This window comes from Nicotiana tabacum, chromosome 6 (assembly GCF_000715075.1).
Source record: "Nicotiana tabacum cultivar K326 chromosome 6, ASM71507v2, whole genome shotgun sequence".
Lineage (NCBI taxonomy): Eukaryota > Viridiplantae > Streptophyta > Magnoliopsida > Solanales > Solanaceae > Nicotiana > Nicotiana tabacum.
In genome coordinates this window covers 76,784,808-76,799,966 of record NC_134085.1, presented here as the reverse complement: position 1 = coordinate 76,799,966, position 15,159 = coordinate 76,784,808, and the positions used below count along the sequence as shown (strand labels likewise).

Sequence of the window (15,159 nt, the reverse complement as noted above, 5' to 3'; positions counted from 1 at the left end):
AGAGGAGTATGTGGAATATAGGAAAGTTGCGCCTAAGCTCACCATGAAGTGAAACCGACAGACTTCCTCGAAGTCGGAGAACACTCTTGTTGAGCCTACCTCTTCGGCCCTAGGAGAAACAATCTCAGACAAAGCATATTCACTTAGAGGAATCGCCATTAGGGAATTTGACACTCCGGAATTAGCAGGCTCGGACGATGCCCTCTCCTCGGAGGCACGAGCTCATTTAGCACCACTGAAAGCTCCATCGCACTGTGGGTACCAATCCCATTTATCGCCATCGTCCCTCAGCTCGGAGGCCGACGCCTCTTTCCCCCCTTCGGAAGAGCACTACCTCATCCCAAAGAACCGCCCGATACCTGCAAACGGAAAAGCCAATGCAAAAGAAAGGGAGAAATGTTGCCTAAAATATACGAAGGATAAGGCAAGGGCAGCATATGCGCATACCTTGGTATTTCGTTCCCCATATGATGCGGAATACAGCTCGCCACCTATGCTCATCGCAAGTCGAATGGGTCACTAGCCTTTGGACCCAGCCGGGCAGATCAAGAACTTCGCTCGGTGTCCATGAAGTTGCGGTAAAAGGGAAAAAACACGATTACTCAATTGATTTTCGCTATAAGCAAAATTTGAAAAAGCACCAGACGCTCCGCTCACGTGCATAATTCCATCCCTCGAAAAATGGCAAAAGCTCCAGAGGGATAATGTCGGCCGTCCGGACCCAGATGAACCAACTGGCCCACTCTCGATCCCCATCTTCTTCATTATCGACAACAAAGGGCGTGGACGAATGACACCTCAGGGTTAGCATACTTCAGTGATGAAAGGGCCGGTATTGCCTGACGAGGTGGCTAAACATGAATTCAAGCCCAACCCTCTCCGCAAAGAACCTCATCATCAGCACCACTCGCCAAAACGAGATGTATCTACACCAAAGTAACCCGATACTTCAAGCAAAAATCAAGCACAACCCTATCAAACGGGCCAAATGAAGAAGGATATAGGTATACGCTCAAGAATCCATCAGCGGATTCTGTAATACTCTCATTCGGGGAAAGCACCTGCAGCGCAATCTCCTCGATCAATCCGCAGTATCTCCTCACCATCCCAAAATCTTCCTCTCTTATCAATGACACGGTCTTCAGAGCGAACTCGCGCGGATCCTGAGCGCCGGGAGCAGCACTCCCCACTCCCTGCCGGGCCGGCCCTGAAATAGTCGCCATGACTATGGTAAAATTGATAGATCAGAGCAAGAACGCACGCCAACGCCTTTTGCGCCTGGAGAAATGAAAAACCCTATGCCAAAGCGGAAGGGCAGCTATCTAAAATAGTGAGGTTTTTAGAAGCTGCCGAAGTTGACCCACATATATGCAAGAAGCAGCGACGACTCGCCTACCTGGAGTGAGCCCTGGGAAGCCAACAACCTTGATACAGATCGATGGGGTGATACCCGACCCCAGGGGAATCCATCAATGAGAGGTCAGGCCTCAAGGAGTCAACTGTATTGTCTTCAGTCTCGAGACAGTGTCTGACCTCGAGGACCTCCGCCAAAAGGAAGTCATGCTTCGGGAAGATTTCAACGTCATCATTCGACTCAAGACGGTACTTGGTCTCATGGTTTCCTTTTCTAAAAAGAGAAATAAGCACGTGAAGCTCCGATCACTAAGGCTCCACGAAGGCCCGAGGCAACTCCTCAACAGAAGTCTATCCTATACACTTTAAAAAGCTATCTGCATCAAGATCAAAAGGGACCCCCAAGTACCCAAAGTTGACCTTCATTCAGGATAACATTCTCGAAATCTCCAAAACTCGGTGTATTATCTCCATGCAACTCGGAGGGCCTGACAGCCCGAGCCTATTAGATCAATTCAGGCTTGGTCCGAGGTACGACGATGGGCTCGAAAAAGAGCCATGTCAATCGGCAGAGGGTTCGAAAGAAAGCCATGTCAATCAGTAGAGGATCGGAAAGAAGCTCGCGTTCGAGTTATATATCAGCGGTCGACAATAAAGGAAGACATTCAAAAGGCCTCGAAAGGCACGAGAGCATGAAACTATGAGGCAAGAATCGAAAGTAGAAGTCAATGAAGTATATTCATATTCATAAAAATCCATGTACGACAACCCTCGAGGGGTTCTTACATACAATTACAAAATACTACAGAGGTTCTCTACACCTAAAACGGAGGAACTGAAGGATGTACATGTGATGAAACCCGAGAGCCCGGTCCATCCACGAAAACCCATCTCCGGTATCAGCATCATCGAGCACCGCCCCCTCGAGAACACATCATCGAGGGCGATTCCTTCGACGCCCCCTCTAGGTTCCCAGCTCAATCGCCCAGGGGATTCCCGCCGTAGAAGATGAAGAAGAGGAAAAGGAGGGGATGCAGAGGAGGCAAAGAAAAGAGACATGACCCGCCGAAGCTAAAGGTTGAAGATTCGGCAGGCCCCAACCTTGACGGCCAGTAGTGCCATTTTATCCATTAGGAAAGAAAAAACCCAAGGGATGAAGTGCCACGCCAGGCCCTAGTAGAAGAGTGAGCAGCAGTGCATAGTCCGAACGGCTGTATACATAAGGGGGAAATCGATTCCCCGTTCATCACCATCTTGGGCCAACAACAACAACCACGACAAACATGTCAATGACCACAGTAGCAACATGACATCATGGTTGTGCTCGATAAAGGGAATCCCCGACAAAGGACCACAACACAATCTAAGGAAGCTCCGCCTAACGGCCTTGAGGCTATAAGCCCCAAGCATGATGTTCAAGGATAGAAGAAGATGATAAGAAGGAATGGGCAAATAAGCCAACGAAGGCACTGGGATAGAAAAAACAACGCCAAAGCACCCCTATTTATATGGGTTACGAAACGGTCATCGAGGCTTTGGAAGATTGACCGGCGAACGCAATTACTGCATCCTTGAAAAACCGAATCAACGGTGGTACATTCACCTTGGAGAATGGGAACCAGTAGCGCATTGAATGAAGTCGAAATACACAAATTTGTGGAATGTCCCGGTTGCCACAAAAGCTCGCACCATAGGTTGCATCATTAGTGTGACGTCGTCGTAGGGAGATCGAGGAATCAAGTGTCAGAATTATTTCCCCTCGCTTCGTTCTGGGAAACACGGAGACTATCTGTATGCGGCAAAAATCAAAACACTTGTTTTCTTGCTATCAAGTAATTTCGAAGGGATGCCTCGAGACCCCGAGGACGTGGAGCCACGGCTGAGTCCCTTCCCTCGAGGCTCATCGAGGCTTGACTCAAAGAAGACGGAGATCGAAGCCAGGACAGAAGGGGAAAATCCCAAGGTACGCGACGAAGTCTGACAGGGCCGGCCTATCCAAAGCCTATGCCGAAGCATCGCATCTAGCCGTCCCATCTCCGTACTTAGCAATTAACGCATGTTGTACTATAGCCGAGTTCCCCTCCTATATAAAGGGAACTCGCACTACCTTGTAAAGGGCTGATGTTGCTCCATTTCTCCACAAATGCAATCTCTCTCTCTCTCTTTTCTTTTTAAACTCGCCCGTTCTCATTAGCCTGAGGCCACCTTAATATTTATCGCTTTCTTACTTGTTCGTCATTTTATCGCTTGGTATTGGCCATATAGAAGCTTTGTTTGATCATAATCTAACTGTTATCCCATTCCCGACTGTCCTCGATACCTCGAGCTCGATCCGAACATTGGCCCTGAGGCCCCCATCAACCGATCTTGCACCCGAGCAGTAGGTTCACTCGGTTCGTTCAACTCCCCATTTTAACCCGTATCCCATCAGTAAAACATGCCTGGACAGTAAGCCTTTATGTTTGGTTATCGCCCCGTCCTTAGCTTGCATTTCATTGTTAAACTTCATATTCTTAAGCATTAGCTGCTCTAAACAACTAGCTCGAGAATAGATCACGTGTTTTTAGAATCCCATTTATAAATTTAATTGGTGTTACCATTTTCACGGTAAACACATGTTAATGCCCCTCCTGTAAGGGTTTCGCCAAACTTTTTTAGCAAAATAGAGGACATTTGTTCCTTGGTGAAGTTGTTTCCTTTCACAGCGGTGACGTAATGAGTCATATGATCTTCGGGATTGGTCATCTCGCCGTATATCCTAAGCTAGGGCTGCATTTTGAAGGTCTTTGGTATGGCATGCATGGCTAATTCTTCGTTGTACGACTGCTCTACAAACCTGTCGGCGTCCTCTTTGGCAAAAGCTAAGGAGCGCTCGGTATTTTGTCGACTCGTTCTTGGTATTATTTATTTGGTCTCCGAGTGCTTTATTTTCATCCTCCATTTCCTCCGTCCTCCTTAGAACAGCAGCGAGGGTGCTATCACCTGCACTGTTAGCAATATTGTGAGTTATACCTAGTGTTGGAGGGTCTGGTCGATTGCTCTGTTCGTCTGCTCCTTGTACTGTGCAGGCTCTTGTTGTCTCTCTAGTTGTGCATGGATCGGGCTTGTTGAGCAAGCTTACTAGCGTATCGGTCAACCACGCTTCGAGTAGCGTTTTCACGGGTGGTGGCGTCCCCTCTTCTTTTGACATGGAAGCTCTTTTCCATTAGGTTTTGTTATACTACAACGGGGAGGAGGTGACCTCTCGCGCCTAGGGGAGGCAGTGGGCATCACGTCCTCGCCTAGTGTTTCACAGCACTCGTTGATAGCATTCATGAGATTTCTAGGGAAATCACCGATTATTTTAGTCCTCTCTCCTTGGTTACCTGCCATGTAGGTTTTTGTACGTGCGAAGAAAGAGGAATGTCTTGGGGTTTGTGAGGTTAGTGATTCATGTTAGCTGTAGATCTAAAAGAAACTAAAAAATATAACTAAGAATTTCCTGCAGACGGCGCCAAACTGTTTGACCAAAAAATATTGATTTTGGCTCAACCAATTAGATTTATACAAAGAAGAGTTAATCTTAGTTAAAAATAATATCCAATAGATAAGCTACGTGTGTCAAAACCAAATAATTAGTATTTTCTGTTCGGGTGGCAGTAAATATGAGCAATGATAGTAATATTCAATGATTCAAAAAGATGAAATATGACATTAAATAGTAATAAATGACATTTAGGAAAATAAATCGTGTGATTCACCCGAAAAGGGATGAGATCAGTAGTTACTCATTCTAACAATGATGAATGGTTGATAAGCCTTTGAATATTTGAGTTGTTCTTGGATCCCATGGGAATACTGGACAAGAATCTTGGTAAAAAGATTGGTTTTGTATATATGCGAAAAGATCAGATTCTCTCTTACAAAGTCAATGTGTCCTTTACAAATGAATATCTCATATCCCTTATTATTATGTCTCTTCCTATTTATAGGAAACATGTTCCTAGAAATCCTAATAGTACAAGTGCAGGGAATATTCACTAGAATATTCCCTTTTAATACCCTATCTTGAAATTAGTCGTTATAACTCTGCCAAGGGCATTGGACCTCGATCTCAATTTTTTATGACTCCTCGACCTTAATTCTTGCTGACTCTTCAACCGCAACCTTCATTTATCCCTGAACCACTTCGACACATGGCGGCTTGTGAATGCCTCACTGATGCTACCATGAGTTAAACAATTTAGAGATAAATTTTGACCAATACAGAGACAGTGGAAGCAAAAGCCTAAGATTCCCTAGCAGATTACAAAAATCACTTTGATAATTGATGCTAATCCAAAAGAATCCTTCCCTAATTTCTCTATCATAAATACTTTTTTTTCCAAAATTGTAACAGAAGTAATTCTCATCCATTATATCCTCTTCCATATTATAACATATCTAATAATATACAGAACTACTGTAGTTGCTTTATCTATTAACATATGTAATAGTTCTGCAGATGGAAGATGAATCCAAGCATTGCTTGTAAGTTGAGAGAGGTGAATTATTATCCCGAACTAAATCTTTGAGCCTGTTTGGCTTAGCTGAGGTAGAATAGCTGATAAGTAATAGATGCTGAAAAATAATTTTAAGTGCTGAAGCTGATTTAAAAATAAGCAGTTACGTGTTTGGATAGAAGTGCTGAAATTAATAATAAGTAGCTGAAGAACTGGGTATACAAAGAGTTTTGTTTTAAAAAGAAGTATTTTAGGGATAAAATAGTAAATATTTTTGTCAAACTTAAAATGCTTATAAGCTGAAATTTGATAAGTTGGGGGGACCAACTTAAGGCTTTTGGCTTATTTTTGACTTATAAGCACTTAACTTATAAACACTTTTAATTTTACCAAACGCATAGATAAATCAAAAAGTGCTTATAAGACAGTTTGACCAGCTTATAAGCTTAGCCAAACACTCTCTTTGTCTGGTTAGAAGGCTAATTCTCTAGGTGATAGCAGAGGTGTTCTAGCTTCTACATGACTATTACTTGGTAAATAAAAATACTTTTAGATACCAAAAGAAAAAAAGGATTGTTTACAAAGAAAATACATATAAAAGAATGATCTATATACTCTAAAGAACTTAATGTATACGTTTGTATATAAAATGTATAATTTGATTTGAGACATATATCTTATATTTTAGTTTATATCTTGTATAGTAATATATGTGCTAATAATTGATCAACGCATCTTTTTTTCTTTTCTTTTTTTGTTGCAAAAATTTATTTGTACATTAAATATACATCGTATAGTTATAATACTGATATAATAAAGATATTTTAAAATCTCGAATGTATTTTTACAGAAGGTTTTTGCGAGTATTATACATGGTATAGTACTAATATAATATTGGTATTTTGATGTATTAGATGTGTGATTATGAAAGTAATTCGCAATATTATTAGTATAAAATAATGTATAACATATTTTAGTGGATAAATAGTAAGCTACGTATACATTATATATACATTACAAAAATAGTTATACATATTATATATAAAAAATATATGTAGAACTATTATATGTATATTTTAGTTATATAAAAAATTATGTGATAGTTAAGAATAGGAGAATTTCTTTAGCGATGGTGAAAGTTGGCTAGTTTTTTTTTTTCCTAACAGGGATCATATTATATATATCACATAATAGTAGAGTTAACACTGTTCATACAGCCCGATAGGGCATTACCTACTTGGCTATTACAGACCAACAGCATGTCTTTAAGGACATTTTTGTTTCCAAATGGTACTAGTCTAAAGCAAACATCTTTGTTAACGTACTTAACTACATAAGTCAAGCTTTCATAGTCAAATTTTATGACATTGGTCATAAAATGAGAGGCATAGTAGATAATATTAAGATTCCTGCCATTGTTGCCACTCAGTGCCTTCATAGCCATCATGTGTGCCGGTTTGCTGGCCTCCCTAAAAGTGTGTTGTATTCCCTGAACCTTCACATGCCTCATTAACAACCTGCACTCATGAATAATGTCATTTAGTACTACCATTCCATCATCCAAACAAGTAATAACATCGGTTGAGTCAAATTCTGTCACGACCCATTTTCGTAATAGGCCGTGATGGCGCCCAACACCCTTGCCGGGCAAGCCAACGCGGAAAAATACTAAACAAACTTTCACTTACCTTTACCCAAAAATAGTTGAAATAATTCTTTAAGTTGAAATAAAAATCAGAAATGATTAATAAAATCATAATAATCATACAACCCCAAAATGATACAGTCTACTAATGTGTATGCCAAGACCTGGTGTCACAAGTTGTAGGCAACTAGTAGAATATACAAAAGAATCACACTATCCTACTATTCGAAACAGAATAGACAGCAAAAACGCATAAGAAGGACTTCTTCAGGCTGTTGAACGTCATGGGAGGGAAGCATCTCACCGTAGAAGTCTCGAGTCCGCTCAGGGATGCGCACCAGACTGATAGCCAGATACACCTGCCTCAGATCCTTGTACAATTAAATACAGAAGTGTAGTATGAGTACATAAACAATATGTACCCAGTAAGTATCCCGTCTAATCTCGAAGTAGAGACGAGAGGTCGACTTGATACTTACTAGGGTTAAATAATATGAGAAGAATTTATAATAAGCATAAATAGCAGAATTTGTTAACGTTTTATGGCAATGAGTAACAATTCTTTTTCCAAATAATGTCATGATATCCATTTACATTTTTCAAGGCATATATGAAGTTCAGTCCACCGAGAAATACTAAGCAAAGCATGCGCAAATAACACCGAGGGACGTACTGCCCGATCCAGCATAAAAGTAAAGTGTGCACTGCCAAGGGTTGAACGGCTCGAATCATAGATGCATCTATTACCCCGCTCGCGAATCCCACGTGCGACGCGTCAAATATAAATAAGCTCATCAACAAGCAGACAATAATATATATATATATAGGAGGGGTAGTTATTCACAGGAATATCCAAATTCTCTTTTAAAAGACCAAACAGGATAAGGTTCCTCCACTAGTCTCATTTACCTTAATCAAAATAATTTATACGAATCCGAATTTATCATCAAGCTACAAGAATATCACGCAGAGCATGCTTTTGGGTCCTAGACTACCCAGACTTAACATAGTCCCGCATCTGTGAGAAGAGGAACGTATCTGCGAAAGGGGCTAAAATGGCTGGGACTACTTCTACAATCTTGAGGATGCATCTGCGGAGCCGCTTCTGCGGTTCATGGCCTGGCCTGCCCTAGGCCGCATTTGCGATGAAAGGACCGCTTCTGCGGTCTCGCACCTGTTGTCCACCAACCGCAGGTGCGGTTATGACAAAAGCAGCAACTTCAGCTCTTCTAAAAAATTTCCACTTCACTCGAGCCTCGTCCGATTAACGCTCGGGGCTGCCGGACCCCGCCCGAACGTATCGACAAGTCTGAAATCACGAGATGGACCTTCTCAAACCTTTGGAACACCCGAAACAAAGCTAAATCTAGGAATCACCCCTAAAACCAAATGAATCAAACTGCTTAACTTCAAGTTCTTAATTTTCCTCTAATGGGCCAAAACGCCCTTAAACTACTCGGATTGACTCCAAATTTTACAGGCAAGTCTTAAAAGATATTTCGGACCTTTACCGGGCATCAGAACCAACATACGAGCCCGATACCTATGAAATCATTCATTAATTCGTTTTTTTAAATACTTAAAACTTCAGATTAATAATTTCTAATAAAAAATTCATTCCTCGGGTTAGGGACCTCGGAATTTGATTACGGGCATACGCCCAGGTCCCATATTTTTTCACGGTCCCTCCGGGACCGTCAAATCACGAATCTGTATCCGTTTGCTCAAAATATTGACCAAAATCAAACTTAGTCTTTTTCAGAAAATTCTAAGGAATCAAATGGGCATATTTCACTCCAAACTCTTCCTAATCCCAAACCAACCATCCCCGCAAGTCGAAAATTAGCTAAAGCAAGCACGAGAAGTTTTATTTAAGGGAACGAGGTTCTAGAAGGCAAAACGACCTGGCAGGTCGTTACTGTTTCCACATCTAATTTTGTGAACCCTTGTCTTTTGGCAATCTGGAGGCCAGTTTTCAAGGACATTAATTCTGCTTGAAGACGTGTTATTCCTGGAAGGTTCCCATGAAAGCCAACTATCCATTGGGCTTTATTATCTCTGAAAACTCCGCCAAATCCACAAAGAGATAGGGCTTGTTTGAATGAACCATCAATATTGAGCTTAATATGGCCGCTAGGAGGTTTACTCCACTTAATGCTTATTGGAATTTTTACCTTTGTAACATTTTCCTTTTCTGTTAGAAGTTCTACTGATAGATTAATAGCACTGTGGAGGCTAGCCATGTGTGTAAAATTGTTGTATAAATTGTTATTCCTGTTAATCCAAATGGTCCACATAATAAAGGGAAATAAATCTTGCCAAGTGATAATGTCATTTTTAAAAGTAGTGTTATGGTCACGTATATGTGTCAACCAACTATAGACACCATTTCAACTGTTAGCATCGATTCCTTAGAGAGACCACAACTGTTTTATTGCCCTGCATTCCAAAAAGAATGGGGATAATTCGTTTTTTTTCCCGTGATAGTTAAGAATGGGGAGATGGGGAAAGAGAAAATAAAAAAGAAAATTTGTTTCTGATTTGGGAGATATAGGAGATTTTTAAGGGATATGGTATAAATTTGGTCAAACGCTCAAATTCAAAATGTAAGGTTTAAAGCTTGTAAAGCTGCTAGAATTTTTTTTTAAAAAAATTGCGACTTTAAAATATTTCAAAACAAGAGCCCGTTTTGATTAGCCGATTAAAGTAGCTGATAAGCATTAGGTATTGAAAAATACTTCTAAGTGTCGAAGCTGATTTAATAAATAAGTAGTTATGTGTTTGGATAAAAGTGTTGAAATTGATAATAGTAGCTGAAGTGTTTGATTAAAAAGTGCTAATAAGCTCTTTTTCCGTTAAAATGACTTAAATGACCTTATAACTATTTACACTACTAAAGGCATCATTTTTTTCAAAATTTTAGATTCTAGATAGTTTCAAATACAAAATATTTTATTTAACATATCATTTTAAATACAAAAATAATTAGATAATATCATTTTTATAAATATTATTTATATTGTGATAATTATACTGTCATAAATTAGAAAAGAAGGAGTATAAATTAACAGAAGTTAAGAAGAAAAAAAACTTACATAATGCATAAAGTATTTGTGAGAAGAAACAAGCACTTAATGTGTATTGTTGTGGTAAAAAAAATTAAAACGTTCAACTGTCATAAATATCTTGAGCAATTAGATCACGAATTGCCATCCAAAATATTATTATCTTCTTGATTATCGAATTTTCGACATTTGCAACGTTGACTTTTGCGGATCTTCCAACATCACGATCAACAAGTGGCACACATCTCTCATTCTCAACTTTTTGGAATGCATTGTCCTCCTTGCATTTCTTTCTAATGCAATTGTGAATCGCCATTGTAGCCAATACAATATCTTTTTGAGTGTCAATATGATAAAAATGCACATCTCACAAAATAGACCACCTTTCTTTCCATACCCCAAAGGTTCACTCTACAATATTTCTACAAGAAGAATACAGATAATTGAACGTTTCTTTATGTCCATTTGGTGATCACAATTGACGTGCCGCACCTCTATTAAATTTTGTAAGGTGGTATCTCACATTATCCCCTTTATATATGGAGTCATATATCCCTTTATGTCATCCAAAAGTATTTTCCGCCATAATGAAATGTTAAAAATCTGAAGATATTACAAGATTTAGTTATAAACTTACACATATAATAATATTTATGCACAAATTAAAATAATCAAAGTTCAAAAGAACGTCTTTTTTTTTTTTATGTATGTCACATAATTTTGAAGTAGAAATAAAATTCAATATTGTAAAGACACCAACTATCTTAAGCTTCTACAATTAATAGTACTTTCTTTATCCTTTTTTTTGGGTCTATAAATGTTTATGTTATGCATGTATTAGATACCGGGTTACTAACACATATGTAAAATGCACAAATTTAATCTCAAAGAGTGTTTGATGAACTCCTCTGATTCGTCTCTTAAACTGGTTATTCGACTAGTATATATCTTCTTAGTATCTATAAACATCTAATCTTTGCTATGCACACTATTGAATACCATCTGCTTCTTTGAGGCTGCGGTACAGTTGTTGTATCAGAAGTAATAATAACACCAATAAAGAGAAACTAACCAGATCTCAAATCAACGGGCTAAAGCAGTATCCAACAGATCATATATTTGAAGTTGATACTCTTACAAGTAATTATGTAGTCAATATTGTTCCTACGCGTTGACTTCTTTCCATGTAAATAATTAATTTGTAATACTTCATAATTTTCTTTTTCTTGGACAGAACGGATACTTTATAGAGTTAATAAGCCATTAACAAGTTCTCTGATTCTAATTGCAACTCTTTACTATCCTGATCATAGTGCACGGTTTTTTCTACCAAAATTAAAATCCCATAGTAAAAATATAAAACTAAGAGTGGGAATCTCTTACTTGAGGCTAACAGTTAATACACGTCACATAGATATAACAATATGCAGAAGACAAGTGAAATTTGTTACCTCAAATCGCCGACGGAAATCTGGTTTGGAGAATTATGGAAGCACGGGCTATTTAGGTTTTGAAGAACTGGAAAAGAGTGAAATTATAGAGCGTGTATGCAGAGTTTTGTTTTAAAAGAAGTATTTTAGGGATACAATAGTAAATATTTTGATCAAACCTAAAGTGTTTATAAGCTGAATTTTGATAAATTGAGGGACCTACTTAGAGGGTGTTCAGCTAAACTTATAAGCTGGTCAAGCTAGCTTATAAGCACCTTTTGGCTTATCCACACATTTGTTAAACACCCAAATTGCTTATAAGCTAAGTGATCATAAGCTAAAAGCAGCCATAATGTCACGACCCGAATTTCCCACCCTCGGGAGTCGTGATGGCGCCTACTCGTAGAAGCTAGGCAAGCCATGAACTTAGAAATCATTAACTCCTTTATTTTAAAACTTCTTACCAATTATAATAACAAGGTAATAAACCGTTAAATAACAGCGGAATATGAAATTTAACGGAAGTCTTAAATAAATAGAAAACGAAAATGTCTCAAAGACCATCACGTGCCTCTAACCAGAACCTGGTGTCACAACATCCACGGACTACTAAGAGTACTAAATACAACCGTTTGAAAGAAATATAGCACAGTTTGTCTCGAATACGTGAGATAACAGAATATGGAATAAGATAGAGGAGACGCCAGGCCTGCGGACGCCTGCAAGGCTACCTCGGTGTCTCGGTGGACTGAAGGCTGGCTCCCGAGCTACTGCTGCTGATCAAGTGCCGCTCCAGTATCTGCATAGAGTGAAAAGTATAGTATCAGCACAACCGATCCCATGTGCTGGTAAGTGTCTGGCCTAACCCCGGCGAGGTAGCGACGAGGCTAGGACCAGACTCCAGATAAACCTGTGTAGTTATATATTATACAACAGAAATATAAACAGGTAACAACAATTTTAAAGGGATGAGGCAACATGCTCCGGCGGTAACATATCAATTCTATCAAAAACTTAATAAAGTATGGAAGAACACTCGATGTCTACAATCAATACGATAATAATACTGTTGCGGCATGCAACCCAATCCAATATAATATCTGCTGCGGCGTGCAACCCGATCCACATATATAACTGTGGGCGGCGTGCAACCCAATCCACATATATAACTGTTGCGGCGTGCAACCCGATCCAATATAATATCTGTTGCGGTGTGCAACCCAATCCACATATATAACTGTTGCGGCGTGCAACCCGATCCACATATATAACTGTTGCGGCGTGCAACCCGATCCATATATATAACTGTTGCGGCGTGCAACCTGATCCAATATAATATCTGTTGCGTCGTGCAACCCGATCCACAAATATAACTATTGCGCCGTGCAACCCGATCCACAAATATAACTGTTGCGGTGTGAAACCCGATACACATATATAGTGAACAATAATTATAATTACCCATCCCGGCTAGGGATGAACTATAGACTACACTATCCCGGCAAGGGAACTCAACAATACAAGTATATACGTCCCGGCAAGGAAGAAACGTCCATAACTAAACTATACTCAACTAGTTTCAACATCTAATTACCTCAGCTATAACTAAACTTGTTACCACACCTAACTACCCAACTATACCCAAATTTGTTACAACACCTAACACGAAGAATCATCAACCTAAACGTCCGTACTATCAATTAAGAACACAATGCAAGGGAACCTCAACTCAACAATAGCCCGACAAGGGGTAATATAATGGCCTCTTCTCTTTCTCACTATTACTTCACAATTCACTTCACCACTCGAGCCAATGCTCTAGAGTTTCAATTATCACTTATTCTTTCACAATTCGTTATACAATTAGAGCCAACGCTCCTCAATATTCATAGGTCACGATTCTTTCCACAACTTTACACTACAAATAGAAATCTTTACCAAGGCATTAATAATACAACGAGATCATGAAAATCACAAGATAAGACTCACGGTCAAGCTTGACACCAACACATAGATAGTTGTCACCATGCCTATACATCGTACTTGACAAGAAACAAATAGCAAATAGGACACAACTCCTAATCCCTCAAGCCAAGGTTAGACCAAACACTTAGCTCGATGCCACGAACACAACTCAAGCTTCAATTATAGCTTTACCCCTCGATTCCTCCGCCAATTCGCTCGTATCTAGCCATTAATTACTTAATTACATCAATAAACGCTAAATGAATCAATTTGAATGCATGAAAATGAGTTTTCCAAAGTTTTACACAAAAAGTCAAAATCGGCCCCGGGCACACGTGGTCAAAACCCAAGGTTCGAACCAAAACCCGATTACCCATTCCCCCACGAGCCCAAATATGTAATTTGTTTTGAAATCTGACCTCAAATCGAGGTCCAAATCCCCAATTTTTGAAAAATCTAGGTTCTACCCAAAACACTCAATTTTTCCGATGAAAATCATTGATTTGAAGTTGAAATCATGTTAAAAGATGTTAATGATTGAAGAAAACTAGTTAAAAATGACTTATAATTGATTTGGAGAAGCAAGGTTGTTTGAAAAATCTCCTCTTATGTTTTAGGGTTTTTAAAAGTGAAAAATAACTGGAAAGTCCGTTTAAATATACTCCTCTCAGGCCCTCTCCGCGGACCGCATAAAAAGGACTACAGCCGTGAAGCACCACCGCGGACCGCATAAAAAGGACTGCGGCCGCGGAGCTCCACCGCGGACCTTAAGAAATCGAGCGCGGCCGCGAAGGCTTGGCCTTGCTCACTACGGACCACACAATTCCCACCGCGGTCGCGGAGCCACCACCGCGGCAGCGAAGCTTCCACCGCGGACCGCGAAGCCTGGCTTCAGAGACCTGCAACTTCTCTGAATCTGCAATTTTTTTTCCTAAGTGTAAAAACATCCCGAAACTCACCCGAGCCCTCGGGGCTCCAAACCAAATGTCATACTTACTCAAAAACATCATATGGACTTACTCGTGTAATCAAATCATCAAAATAACCTCATGAACATCAAATTAAATCTCGAGATCGATAAAATTTTCTCTAAACTTCTTTAAACATAAATTTTGCAATTTAAGTCTGAATCATGTCACATGACATCCGTTTTTCACCAAAATCCACAGAACTGTCTTAAATCATATATAAGACCTGTACCGGGTACCGAAACCAAAATA

General features: G+C 39.7%; 1 protein-coding gene across 1 annotated transcript; it reads right to left on the bottom strand.

The window, feature by feature from the left end:
- Nucleotides 1-335: 335 nt before the first annotated feature.
- On the bottom strand, nucleotides 336-9,722 carry LOC142181896 (uncharacterized). Its single transcript, XM_075255551.1, has 2 exons — nucleotides 9,399-9,722; nucleotides 336-359 (listed from the first exon to the last, which is right to left on the bottom strand). The coding sequence occupies exons 1-2, from the start codon at nucleotides 9,720-9,722 to the stop codon at nucleotides 336-338; spliced, it is 348 nt and encodes a 115-aa protein (XP_075111652.1).
- Nucleotides 9,723-15,159: the final 5,437 nt, after the last annotated feature.

Coding starts and splice junctions, on each gene's coding strand:
- LOC142181896 (XM_075255551.1), bottom strand. CDS start 9,722: ATGGCTAGCCTCCACAGTGCTATTAATCTATCAGTAGAACTTCTAACA. Junction 360..9,398: donor CAAAATTAGATGTGGAAACA/GTAACGACCTGC, acceptor TTCCGTTTGCAG/GTATCGGGCGGTTCTTTGGG.